At 43.1% G+C, this 15,017-nt stretch overlaps 1 protein-coding gene across 1 annotated transcript in view; it reads right to left on the reverse strand.

The window, feature by feature from the left end:
- Nucleotides 1–1,355: 1,355 nt before the first annotated feature.
- LOC118368238 (protein phosphatase 1A-like) overlaps nucleotides 1,356–15,017 on the reverse strand; it is a 28,146-nt gene continuing 14,484 nt past the window's right edge. The window contains exon 6 of the mRNA XM_035752178.2: nucleotides 1,356–4,118. Coding sequence (XP_035608071.1) covers nucleotides 4,110–4,118 — 9 coding nt within the window. The 3' untranslated portion in view covers nucleotides 1,356–4,109. The remainder of the gene's footprint in view (nucleotides 4,119–15,017) is intronic.

The following is a 15,017-nucleotide window of genomic DNA, read 5'->3' on the forward strand; positions in this document are numbered from 1 at the left end:
TAGAAAAATGCTTCTTGAAATTGACAATTATAGTGGATTCATCGGTGGTGACATTGTTTCCTTGCCTCAGTGCAGTGGGGAGCTGGGAGGAGGTGCTCTTATTCTCCTTGGACTTTACAGTGTCCCAGAACCTTTTTGAGTTTGTGCTACAGGATTAACATTTCTGCTTGAAAAAGCTATCCTTAGCTTTCCTAACTTCCCTGAAAAGTTGCATATCACGGGGGCTGTTTGATGCTAATGCTGAACGCCATAGGATGTTTTTGTGCTGGTCAAGGGCAGTCGGGTCTGGAGAGAACCAAGGGTTATATCTGTTCTTGGTTCTACATTTTTTGAACGGGGCATGCTTATTTAAGATGGTGAGGAAGACACTTTTAAAGAATAACCAGGCATCCTCTACTGGCGGGATGAGGTCAATATCCTTCCAAGATACCCGGGCCAGGTCGATTAGAAAGGCCTGCTCGTTGAAGTGTTTTAGGGGGAGTTTTGGCAGTGATGAGGGGTGATTATGGATGCAGGCAATGAGGCAGTGATCGCTGAGATCTTGGTTGAAAACAGCAGAGGTGTATTGGAGGGCAAGTTGGTTAGGATGATATCTATGAGGGTGCCGAGTTTACGGATTTGGGGATGCTCTGAGACCAGGTTATATTTCTTTATACAATATTAATACATACTGCAAATGACTTGTAATAACCAATCATTGGTGCAATATAGTGTACATTAGATGTTTGTGTGTGAAGCCTGCCCTTCATAATGAGGACCCTTGAGCCCTCGGTGAAAGGGTGAAAAGTGACCTTTTCTCAGCCCAGATACTTACCCACCACGAAAACCAATGACTGTTAGCACGGCATGGGTGTTACACAGACCAATCAATCAACCAACCAACCACACACAAACCAACCACACACATACCAACCATTCAACCAACCACACAAGAAGGAATTTGGAGAAAGCATTCTCTGCTAACATCAAATAAAATGTTATTGGTCACATGCTTCGTAACCAACAGGTGTAGACTGTGAAATGCGTACTTACTGGCCCTTCCCAACAATGCAGAGAGAAAGAAAAAATAAAAATAATAGAGAATAAATAACATGTAATAATAAAAGGAATAGTAACAATAAATACAAAATGAGTAATGATAACTTTGCTATATACTGTACACAGGTTACCAGTACTGAGTCGATGTGCATGGGGTACAAGATAATTGAGGTAGATATGTACGCTATAGAGTGGGGAGAACAAGTATTTGATACACTGCTGATTTTGCAGGTTTTCCTACTTACAAAGCATGTAGAGGTCTGGAATTTTTATCATATGTACACTTCAACTGTGAGAGACGGAATCTGAAACAAAAATCCAGAAAATCACAAGGTATGATTTTTAAGTAATTAATTAGCATTTTATTACATGACATAAGTATTTGATACATCAGAAAAGCAGAACTTAATATTTGGTACAGAAACATTTGTTTGCAATTACAGAGATCATACGTTTCCTGTAGTTCTTGACCAGGTTTGCACACACTGCAGCAGGGATTTTGGCCCACTCCTCCATACAGACCTTCTCCAGATCCTTCAGGTTTTGGGGCTGTCGCTGGGCAAATGAATTACTTAAAAATCATACAATGTGATTTTCTGGATTTTTGTGTTAGACTCCGTCTCTCACAGTTGAAGTGTACCTATGATATAAATTACAGACCTCTACATGCTTTGTAAGTAGGAAAATCTCCACCTGTTATAATCTCCACTCGGCATAGCCAGAAGAGGACTGGCCACCCCACATAGCCTGGTTCCTCTCTAGGTTTCTTCCTAGGTTTTGGCCTTTCTAGGGAGTTTTTCCTAGCCACCGTGCTTCTACACCTGCATTGCTTGCTGTTTGGGGTTTTAGGCTGGGTTTCTGTACAGCACTTTGAGATATCAGCTGATGTACGAAGGGCTATATAAATAAATTTGATTTGAAAACCTGCAAAATCGGCAGTGTATCAAATACTTGTTCTCCCCACTGTATATACAAAAGTATGTGGACACCGCTTCAAATGAGTTGATTCGGCTATTTCAACCACACCCGTTGAGGTGAGTCCAATACTGCGCAGCTGCACGTAATGACGGTGACAGGTGTGCATAATGAAGGGCAGCCTGGCGCCCTCGAGCGCCAAAGAGGGAGAGTGGGAGCAGGCATGACAGTACCCCCTCCCCCTCTAGGGGCGCCACCCGGCATCCCACCTGGGTGAGCCTGACGGGCCACCCGAGGCATGGGCGTGGCGCTGGTCAAGCTGGCTACGGCGTGGAAGCCAGACGAGCCGGCAAAGGCGTGGGAGCCTGGCGAGCCGGCTGAGGCGTGGGAGCCTGACAATCCGGCTGAGGTGTGAAAGCCTGACGGGCCAGCTGAAACATGACGTGGGGTGGACGCCTGCTGAGCCCAAAGAGACGAGAAGACCTCTCGAGCCAGCTAAGGCGTGGAAGCCCGACGAACTAGCTGAGGCACCCCCAGTTCCATCGGCGACGGCACCCGGACCCGACATTACCAACCACTCCCTGATGCTTCCTTTAGTGGTGTCAGCATTCTGTGAGGAGCACCAGAGAGCACCAGAGAGGGAGAGCAGGAGCAGGCGTGAGACAGCTCTTTTGCCTTGCTGACATTGTGGGAGAGGTTGCTGTCATGGCACCACACTGCCAGGTCTCTGACCTTCTCAATATAGGCTGTCTCATCGTTGTCAGTGATCAGGCCTACCACCGGGTCGTCAACAAACTTGATGGTGGTGTTGGAGTTGTGCGCGTCGTTGAACAGTATGCGAATTGGAGTGGATCCAGGGTGTCTGGGATGATGGTGTTGATGTGAGCCACGAGCAGCCTTTCAAAGCATTTTGTGGCTACAGGGCAATAGTCATTTAGACCAGTTACCTTGGCGTTCTTGGACACAGTTACTATGGTGTTCTGCTTAAAACATGTAGGTATTACAGACTGGGTGAGGGAGAGGTTGAAAATGTCAGTGAAGACACTTGTCAGATTATCCGTCCTGGTAATCTGTTTAGCCTTGCAGCCTTGTGAATGTCACTCTGTTTCAGGGTCTTACTCACATTGGCTACAGAGAGTCTGATTACACAGCTGGTGCTCTCGTGCATGGTTCAGTGTTGCTTACCTCAAAGCGAGCATATAAGGGATAGGATTAGTCTCCCGCTCCTTGAAAGTGGCAGCTCTAGCCTTTAGCTCAGTGTGAATGTTACTTGTAATCCATGGCTTCTGGTTGGGATATGTATGTATGGTCGCTCTGGGGACAATGTCGTCGATGCACTTATGAAGTGGGTGACTGATGTGGTAACCTTCTCAATGCCATTGGATGAATCCCGGAACATATTCCAGTCGGTGCTAGCGAAACAGTCCTTCATCGGACCACTTCTGTATTGGGCGCGTCACTGGAACTTCCCGTTTGATGTTTTGCTTGTAAGCAGGAATCAGGAGTATAGAGTTATGTCATAGTTGCCAAATGCAGGGTGAGGGAGAGCTTTGTGTGCGGTTCTGTGTGTGGAGAAAGGTGATCTAAAGTTTTTTCGCCTCAAGTTGCACAGAATACATGCTGGTAGGTATGAAGTACAATGGATTTCAGATTCCCTGCATTAAAATCACTGGTCACTAGGAGTATTTCCTTGTTTACTTATAACTATACAGCTCATTGAGTGCAGTCTTAGTGCTAGCATTGGTTTGAGGTGGTAAATAGACAGCTAAGAAAATAATAGATGAAAACGCTCTTCGAAAATAGTATGGTCTACAGCTTATCATGAGGTATTCTAAATAGGCAAGCAGAACATAGAGACTTCCTTAATATTAGAGATTGCGCACCAGCTATTGTTAACAAAGAGACACACACCTCCCACCTTGAGCATACCCGAAGCTGCCGTTCTGTCCTGCCTATGCATAGAAAAACCAGACAGATGCATATTACACCTGTCCTTGTTCAGCCACAACTCTGAGAAAATAGGATATTACAGTTCTTCAGGTCAAGTTGATAGGATAGTCTTGAATGGAGCTCATCCAGTTTGTTCTCCAGTGATTGTACGTTTGCAAATAGATCGGAGGGTAGAGGCGGTTTATCAACTAGCCGACGTAGTTCCATCAGTGTGCCTGCAACAAATTGAAATGAACATTCAAAGCACTTGTGAAAAAACAGTACATCATAAAGAGAGAACCATTTATAGTTTTAAGTGCTAACCCAAATACTGTGGTCATCAGAACAGATATCACATCTTTAGGGTCCCTATTTTTCTGAGAAGGTCGGCCTGATTGGCTGTTTGGAAGCCTCTCAGATCAGCACCATTGGATGGTCTTGTGGCTTAGAAGCCTGAAGGAGATGATAGGGAACCATGTCTGCATCAGCCAGTCCTTTTAGTTACCATGAAAATATTATTGTACTTAGCGAGCAAATAAAACCTCTAAGGGGCCACAGACTACTCTTGAATAATCCTATTCCTCTTTACTAAAACATCCCTGAGACGACATAGAATATCTTGGTCTTGTCCAAGTTGATGTGCTCGACACACTATTCACAAATGGGCCATACACTGACTTGAGTTGAGCACACAAACTCCTGACGATTGAGCACATATGCCCTTGAAACCAGAGGTTGCACCAATGCATCTCAATTCACGATTGAGCCCATTGTTTGGAATGATTTAAAATGTCTTAGGGCTCCTTTTTTCTCAATTTCCACCTGACTGACGTGCCCAAAGTAAACTGCCTGTTGCTCAGGCCCTCAAGCCAGGATATGCATATAATTGGTACCATTGGAAAGAAAACACTTTGAAGTTTGTGGAAATGTTAAAATAATGTAGGAGAATGTAAAACACAATAGATATGTTTGGAGAAAATCCAAAGAAAAACCAACAATAATTTTTTTTTTGGGGGGGGGAGACCATGCTCTTAAAATGGAAAGCATAAGGGCATACTGAATTCTAGCTACCAGGACGCAATTTCTATGGCTTCCACAGGGTGTCATCAGGTTATGTTCAAGGTTTCAGGCTTGTAACTTCCAAAACGAATAAGAAATATCAGTTTTAGTACAGGGACACAGTCTTGGAAATTCTTGTTTGGACTCGCGATGAAGACAAGGCGCACCTGCTGAAATCGGTTTCCTATTGAACATACTTCTTTCCGTAAGAAATATTATAGTTTGATTACATTTTAGGGTATCTGAGGAGGAAATAGAAACGTATTTTGACTTGTTGAAACAAAGTTTAGGGGTAGATTTTCGTATTCCTTTCTCTGCATGTTGAACGAGCGGGTTACTCAAATCGATAGCGCCAACTAAACAGACTTTTCGCTATTTGTGAATTTATTAAACCTGTGCCGGTGGAAAAATATTTTGATGTGGGGCACCATCCTCAAACAATCACATGGCATGCTTTTGCTGTAATAGCTACTGTATACTCTTCGATTATAATCACAGCCGCATATATCCCCCCCAAGCAGACACATCGATGGCCCTGAACAAACTTTATTTGACTCTGTGTAAACTGGAAACTACATATCCTGAGGCTGCATTCATTGTAGCTGGGGATTTTAACAAGGCTAATCTGAAAACAAGACTCTCTAAATTCTATCAGCATATCGATTGTGCTACCAGGGCTGGTAAAACCCTGGATCATTGATATTCTAACTTCCGCGACGCATATAAGGCCCTCCCCCGCCCTCCTTTCGGAAAAGCTGACCACGACTCCATTTTGTTGCTCCCTGCCTATAGACAGAGAATAAAACAGGAAGATCCCGCGTTTAGGAGTTTAATGCTGGTCCGACCAATCTGATTCCACACTTCAAGATTGCTTCGATCACATTGTTTGGGAAATGTTCCGCATTGCGTCAAACAACAACATTGATGAAAACGCTGATTCGGTGAGCGAGTTTATTAGCAAGTGCATCGGCGATGTCGTACCCACAGCAACTATTAAAACATTCCCAAACCAGAAACCGTGGATTGATGGCAGCATTCACGCGAAACTGAAAGCGCGAACCACTGCTTTTAACCAGGGCAAGGTGACCGGAAACATGACCGAATACAAACAGTGTAGCTATTCCCTCCGCAAGGCAATCAAACAAGCTAAGCGTCAGTCTAGAGACAAAGTAGAGTCGCAATTCAACGGCTCAGACACAAGAGGTGTGTGGCAGGGTCTACAGTCAATCACGGATTACAAAAAGAAAACCAGCCCCATCGCGGACCAGGATGTCTTGCTCCCAGACAGTCTAAACAACTTCTTTGCTCACTTTGAGGACAATACAGTGCCACTGACACGGCCCGAAACCAAAACCTGCGGACTCTCCTTCACTGCAGCCGATGGCATCCCCAGCCGCGTCCTCAGAGCATGCGCAGACCAGCTGGCTGGTGTGTTTACGGACATATTCAATCAATCCTTATCCCAGTCTGCTGTTCCCACATGCTTCAAGAGGGCCACCATTGTTCCGGTTCCCAAGAAAGCTAAGGTAACTGAGCTAAATGACTACCGCCCCATAGCACTCACTTCTGTCATCATGAAGTGCTTTGAGAGACTAGTCAAGGACCATATCACCTCTACCGACACCCTACCCAACACCCTAGACCCACTTCAATTTGCTTACCGCCCCACAGACGACGCAATCACAACCACACTGCCCTAACCCATCTGGACAAGAGGAATACCTATGTGAGAATGCTGTTCATCGACTACAGCTCAGCATTTAACACCATAGTATCCTCCAAACTCGTCATCAAGCTGTGCAACTGGGTACGGGACTTCTTGACGGGCCGCCCCCAGGTGGTGAGGGTAGGTAACAACATCTCCACCCCGCTGATCCTCAACACTGGGGCCCCAAAAGGGTTCGTTCTGAGCCCTCTCCTGTTCTCACTGTTCACCCACGACTGCGTGGCCATGCATGCTTCCAACTCAATCATAGGCTTGATTACCAACAACGAAGAGACGGCCTACAGGGAGGAGTCGAGGGCCCTCGGAGTGTGGTGTCAGGAAAATAACCTCACACTCAACGTCAACAAAACAAAGGAGAGGATCTTGGACTTCAGGAAACAGCAGAGGGAGCACCTCTCTATCCACATCGACGGGACAGTAGTGGAGAGGGTAGTAAGTTTTAAGTTCCTCTGCGTACACACCACGGACCAACTGAATTGGTTCACCCACACAGACAGCGTTTTGAAGAAGGCGCAGCAGCGCCTCTTCAACCTCAGGAGGCTGAAGAAATTCGGCTCGTCACCAAAAGCACTCACAAACTTTTACAGTTGCACAATCGAGAGCATCCTGTCGGGCTGTGTCAACGCCTGGTACGGCAACTGCTCCGCCCACAACCGTAAGGCTCTCCAGAGGGTAGTGAGGTCTGCACAACGCATCACCGGGGGCAAACTACCATCCACCACCCGATGTCACAGGAAGGCCATAAAGATCATCAAGGACAACAACCACCCGAGCCACTGCCTGTTCACCCCGCTATCATCCAGAAGGCGAGGTCAGTACAGGTGCATAAAAGCAGGGACCGAGAGAATGAAAAACAGCTTCTATCTCAAGGACATCGGACTGTTAAACAGCCACCACTAACATTGAGTGGCTGCTGCCAACATACTGACTCAACTCCAGCCACTTTAATATTGGAAAAATGGATGTAAAAAATGTATCACTAGCCACTTTAAACAATGCCACTTAATATAATGTTTACATACCCTACATTACTCTTCTCATATGTATATACTGCACTCTATACCATCTACTGCATCTTGCCAACTTTATGTACTACATGTATCACTAGCCACTTTAAACAATGCAACTTAATATAATGTTTACATACCCTACATTACTCTTCTCATATGTATATACTGTACTCTATACCATCTACTGCATCTTGCCTATGCCGTTCTGTACCATCACTCATTCATATATATTTATGTACATATTCTTCATCCCTTTACACTTGTGTGTATAAGGTAGTTGTTGTGAATTGTTAGGTTAGATTACTCGTTGGTTAATACTACATTGTCGGAACTAGAAGCACAAGCATTTCGCTACACTCGCATTAACATCTGCTAACCATGTGAATGTGACAAATATTTGATTTGTAAATCGCACAGTGCAGTTAGATTAGCAAGAATTTAAACTTTCAACTGATATAAGACACTTGTATGTACCTCAATGTTTAATATCCATAATTTGTATGATTCTTTTTTTAATTGTGCCCCCTCCAGCTTCACCGGATGTTGTCCCGCTAGCGGGACGCATAATTAAGTGTTCGAATCAGACAGGAGAAATGTGTGAAAAAATTACCAAAATATATCTTCAGTTCTTGCAAAACAGGGTGCAGAAAAACATTGATGGATTTTCTAACAATTCACAGCCTGTTTGGGAGGAGGGGGGTGGTCAACATTTTGAACAGTATTCAAAAGTCATAAAATATGACAGTGAGAGAAAATTACTGATCACAGACAGTTCAAGGTCTGACAATAGACAACAGCAAACACCTCAGTAGGTGGGCGGAGATCATTGGTTTAGCTGAAACCCCGAAAGAAGAGAATCTCCTGGGGAAGATGTAGGTGAAAGATGGAGAAATAGCACAAGCAACTAACTGCATGCAGGGGCATGGATACTGAACATTATTGATGTATGTTAACAAGAGACACAAAAAAGTAACAACTGTCTGCATTCTGAGGGACAGAAAAGCATACCTTCTCAGATGTACTAAGAAAGAACATTTTTTCTGCATTCCGAGGAATAAAACGACCACTGACTGAAGGCCAGAGGTAGCGGGAAAGGCGATGAAAAAATTCTAAATTAAATATATTCAAACAGAGGGAAAACCTTCCACCTCACTACAGCATAGTCCACAGCGCAGAAAGCACAAACTGACAGACGGGCAGAAAGACACGGATCATGCTTAGTCCGAACAGGTGCCATGTATTCATCAATACATTTAAATAACAAGAACAAACATTATAGTACACAAAAAAGAACATACAAAATAGCAGGTAGAGCTTGAAATGATACCGGACATGCAAGGGCAGTTTCTGTCACTCTTTTGTGCAAGCATATGGGAAGCATATGATTAAAGGCCCAGTGCAGTCAAAACCGTGATTTTCCTGTGTTTTATATATTTCAAACAACTATGTGGAATCACCAGGCGGTTAATTAGTTAATAGACCAATAAGAAAGAGATTTTCCTCTCTTCCAATAACAGCTCGTTTTCCCCTCTCCACTCAGATCACTCCCAGACAGTTCTAGCAAAACTCTTGCTTGAGAAATTGCTTTCTGCTAAGAAGCTATTTTTTTGTTGCTTTTTGACCATCTTAATTGAAAACAATCACAGTAAGGTAATTAATTGTTACCCTGAAATTATTTGATATTGAGATCAAATCTGCTGCATTGGGCCTTTAAAGTTGTAATAAGCAGTCGGGCTGAATGGTGCAGTTTACATGAAGAAAACCTGTAAATAACCATCACAATAAACTCAGTAAATTTGAGACAATGGGCAACAGGTTTGCAGTCAATTCCATTTAAATTCCAGTCAAATCAGTCAAATCTGCGGACAAAGGAGGTGTCACATATAGAAGTTGAAACCGGAAGGAAATCAATCAGTCGCATAACTGGAGAATATCAACAGTGGTGAGCTGTGGGCCATATCTGACATTAATCCTGAACCTTCCAGTCAGCGTGAAGGAATGACAGGACATAATTTGGTGGGAGAGAATCCTGATACAGGGTCTAACGAGGAAAGTGCTGATGCTAATGAGTGCATCAGTGCGCCTTAACGAGGCTGTCTTGTTTGGCATCTTAATTTAAAATGAGTCACATCTCAGGGGATTCAGGATAAAATGAGCTGGGCTGGGATTCCCAGGGCAGGAATAATCCACCTCACAAGGAGGACGCGAACTCCCACAATGTGTGTGTGTTTGTGTGTGAGAGAGTGTGATAGAGAAAGCGGGAGGGAAACAGTGTGTGTATGAGTATGAGAGAGAGAGGTACATTATGTCTGTCTGTGGGAGGGGGAAAGGGCGAGAGAAGAGGAGGGGAAGAGAACAGCTAGATGTCATCCCTGCCTGATACGCTTGTTTATACACTCATATCATTGAATCACCGTGACCACGTGAGAAAAGCTTGTGCTCTCTATGACAAACTGACCTCGGGCAACAAATAGACTCACGGATAGAGGAAACGGAGAGGGAGGGAGTCTGAGCAAGACGAGAGAGAGGAGTATAAGCAAATAAGAGAAAAAGCCATACAGTCCTAAAAAAGGTTGAATGTTGATTCACTGCAATATTTTCATTGACATTAAGTGTTGTTGGCATTGGCCTTGGTTGACTGCATTACTAGGAGCTATGGCCCACTTCAATCTGTATCAATGAAGTAAGGTCAGCATGTCGACCTGTCCATGAGCATTCTATATACTATCAAGGAGAAATGATCAACTAAAGGGATGGCATTCAGTTTCAGGTCTTTCTTACCGGACTACCCAGAGAAAATATTATTGCACTGCGTTCCGAAGTCAGCTAACAAATACAGAGGCTCGGTGACCTCAGTGTATAAAACCAAATGCAGAGTATGCATTGAGCCCTGCCGCCCCGCCTCTTTCTGCTATGTCTGCATTAGTCAGGCTCAAATGGGTTCCTGCCATGAGTAACAGAGCATGACAGTCGCTAAACAACGCCAGGCTGACAGGACAGCTCCGTTTGATGATGAGCCCGCTTTTTGATTTGGAGGAATATCAGGGCAGCGTGATTAATTATGAGATGCAGGTGGATTCGGATCTAATGAGTCTGCCATATTACACACACCTCAAAATGCAAATCGACAAATAACCACAGGAAATATGTACCGTAACATTCACAGTATATTCACCCAATGGTGAGTTATGGTCTCTTCTGGACTTTAAGCAAAAGCTAAAATATGGGACTTCTTGGCACGGTCTTTGAGAACTGTGTTTAAGGATTCAGAGACTTCATAACATGTCAATGTTGACCATCAAATAATTCAGACACCACTCTGAAAACTCTGATCAATCACTTTAGTGGAATTTCTCCTCATAGTCCACTACTGTCTGTGAGAATGTGTGGATCCACACAACTCTAATTGACACAGTTAATAACACTGGCCCCCCCTCTGGCTGGTTTAATGCAGCTCTACCAGTAACTGGGACATTGGTCATTCCTCTGGTCACATTCACAGATCTGAATAGAGTACCACAGTATGAGTCATAATACCCCAAAAAACCTAGTGGTCACAGGGAAATGGTTCCAATTTTAGAAACACTTAAAATAAGGGCTGTGTTTTGTGTAGGCTTACCCCGGCGATTGGAACCATTTCCCTGTTTGACTGCTAGGTTTTATGGGTATTATGACACCTCCACTGTGGGGCTCTATTGGAAGAGGGGTGAAAGAGATGCAATATGAATGAAAAATGACCTTCGTTATTTAACTTAAATTCCAGAAATTGAGATGCACCAAAAGGGTGGTAGTAAACAGCTAACTACACTTACATTTACAGATGATTAACATGATTGTTTAAAAGAAACAGACGGAACAGACGGAATAGCATCCCCCAAAAATCTTTGGTATGTAAAGTATTAATTCATTGATGGTATTATGTTACTTTAAATCTGATACATTTACTCTATTCCTCTCAAATAAACTGGACTATATTCAGAGTACCGGTACATACATTTCAATTACACTGAAAAAAAAAATGAAACATGTAAAGTGTTGGTACCATGTTTCAAACGCTAAAATAAAAGATCCCAGAAATGTTCCATATGCACAAAAAGCTTATTTCTCTCAAATGTTGTGCCACAAATGTGTTCATATCCATTACTGAGTATTTCTCATTTGCCAAGATAATCCATCAACCTAAAAGGTGTGGCATATCAAGAAGCTGATTAAACAGCATGATTATTAAACAGGTGCACCTTGTGCTGGGGACAAAAAGGCCACTCTAAAATGTGCAGTTTTGTTACACAACACAATGCCACAGATGTCTCAAGTTGAGGGAGTGTGCAATTGGCATGTGGACTGCAATTATGTCTACCAGCGCTATTGCCAGAGAATTGAAAGTTCTGAAATAAAGCTGAAAATGTCCCAGTTGTTCCATGGCCTGCATACTCACCCATTGAGCATGTTCACTCTGAATCGACAATCATGTTCCAGACAATATCCAGTAACTTCGCACAGCCATTGAAGAGGAGTGGAACAACATTCCACAGGCTACAATCACTCTATGCGAAGGAAAAGATTCACACTGCATGAGGCAAATGGTGGTCACACCAGATACGGACAGTTTTTCTGATCCACACCCCTAACTTTTAAAGGTATCTGTGACCAACAGATGCATATCTGTATTCCCAGTCATGTGAAATCCATAGATTAGGGCCTAATTAATTTATTTCAATTGACTTCCTTATATGAACTGTAACACAGTAAAATCTTTGAAATTGTCGCGTTTATATTTTTGTTCAGTACATACAGTTGAAGTCGGAAGTCTACATACACCTTAGCCAAATACATTTAAACTCAGTGTTACTCAATTCCTGACATTTAATCCTAGTAACAAATCCCTGTTTTAGGTAAATTAGGATCACCAATTTACTTAAAAATGTGAAATGTCAGAATAATAGTAGAGAGAATGGTTTATTTCAGCTTTTATTTCTTTCATCACATGTGGGTTAGAAGACCCAGTGGGTCAGAAGCTTACATACACTCAATTAGTATTTGATAGCATTGCCTTTAAATTTTTTAAACTTGGGTCATACAGTTCGAGTAGCCTTCCACAAGCTTCCCACAATAAGTTGGGTGAATTTTGGCCCATTCCTCCTGACAGAGCTGGTGTAACTGAGTCAGGTTTGTAGGCCTCCTTGCTCGCACACGCTTTTTCAGTTCTGCCCACAAATGTTCTATAGGATTGAGGTCAGGGCTTTGTGATGACCAATACCTTGACTTTGTTGTCCTTAAGCCATTTTGCCACAACTTTGGAAGCATGCTTGGGGTCATTGTCCATTTGGAAGACCCATTTGCGACCAAGCTTTAACTTTAACTTTAAGACTGATGTCTTGAGATGTTGCTTCAATATAATCCACATAATTCTCCTGCCTCATGATGCCATCTATTTTGTAAACCACCCCCACAACATGATGCTGCCACCCCCGTGCTTCACGGTTGGGATGGTGTCCTTCGGCTTGCAAGCATCCCCCTTTTTCCTCCAACCATAACGAGCAAAGAGGCACCAAGTTTGAAGGTAGGCCTTGAAATACATCCACAGGTACACCTCCAATTGACTCAAATGATGTCAATTAGCCTATCAGAAGCTTCTAAAGCTATGACATAATTTTCTTAAAATTTCCAAGCTGTTCAAAGGCATAGTCAACTTAGTGTATGTAAACTTCTGACCCACTGGATTTGTGATACAGTGAATTATAAGTGAAATAATCTGTCTGTAAACAATTGTTGGAAAAATTACTTGTGTCATGCACAAAGTAGATGTCCTAACCGACTTCCTAAAACTATAGTTTGTTAACAATAAATTTGTGCAGTGGTTGAAAAATGAGTTTTAATGACTCCAACCTAAGTGTAGGTAAACTTCAGACTTCAACTGTATATTGGCTAAATCAGGGATACAAGATAAAACCTCCCCTCCCCAACCAGACCATTCATAACGCATCATAACAATGCAAATTATACCCGATACATCAATTGCATGGCACTTAGCACCGTTTAACCTAACCCGGCTCATGACAGTATGTTGACATTTAATGTAATCCCTGCCACGGCCCTGGACCATTCCAAGCTGCATCTCCCCCATGGATGCAGACAGGCAAACACAGACAAGCCACATCCATGGCAGGGCCAATGCTTCGACACTAAGCTCGAGGCCACATGTCCCAAGCATTAGTGCTTGGGACATATGCATGTGTATTATGCAGCGTTTCCCAAACTCGGTCCTCGGGACCCTAAGGAATGCACGTTTTGTTTTTTGCCTTAAAACTACACTGCAGATTCAAATGATCAAAGCTTGATGATTAGTTGAATCAACTGGTTAGCTCTAGGGCAAAAAACTAAACTTGCACCACTTGGACCCAAGGACCGAGTTTGGGAAACGCTAGTAATGTGTATAATATGAAATATGTGAGCATTGTGTAGGAGGGGGAGTGTACCCTACGTTCTCATCCTAATTTGAGCTGGGTGAGTGTGTAACACTGCATAAAAGCAGTAGTAAAAACTGCAATTCATCACGAGTCTACTGTACTACACACTATATCGTCCCCCACTTCAGGGTAAAACACCCCACAAACATGGATGCACAAAATGCACACCTATGTGACATTGACTCCATTCCTGTTGTCCATGCATGAGTGGATGTTATACTGCTGCATACAGCAGCAGTCCAAAATAGGGTACTGCTACGATATAATCAGTTAAGAAAAAAGGTCCAATCTGTTGGCTAGGATCACTTGCAGTTCGAATTGATCTTTTAGAGACCACCTTAATTCCATACCAAGGGGCGGGGCAAATATATGAACACTAATATGTTCAAAATCTGGAAGGCTTTATAGAGGACTGGTAAAAACACATCACTTAATCTAGATAGCATGCAAAAACATGGCCTCATGCGCCATCACAGGTCTAGGAATACAGTGCCTTCTGAAAGTATTCAGACCCATTGACTTTATCAACCTTTTGTTACATTACAGCCTTATTCTAAAATGTATTCAATTGTCCCCCCCCCCATCAATCAACACAATACCACATAATGACAAAGCAAAAACAGGTTTAGAAATTTGAGCTAATTATAAAAACTTAAATATTACATTTACTCAGTACTTTGTTGAAGCACCTTTGCCAGCGATTACAGAATCGAGTCTTCTTGGGTATGACGCTACAAGCTGGACACGCCTGTATTTGGGGAGTTTCTTGCATTCTTCCCTGCAGATCCTCTCATACTCTGTTAGGTTGGATGGAGAGTGAGACTTGTCCCAAAACCACTCCTGCGTTGTCTTGGCTGTGTGCTTAGAAAGTCT

The sequence above is a fragment of the Oncorhynchus keta genome, chromosome 35 (genome assembly GCF_023373465.1).
Source record: "Oncorhynchus keta strain PuntledgeMale-10-30-2019 chromosome 35, Oket_V2, whole genome shotgun sequence".
NCBI classification, from domain to species: Eukaryota; Metazoa; Chordata; class Actinopteri; order Salmoniformes; family Salmonidae; genus Oncorhynchus; species Oncorhynchus keta.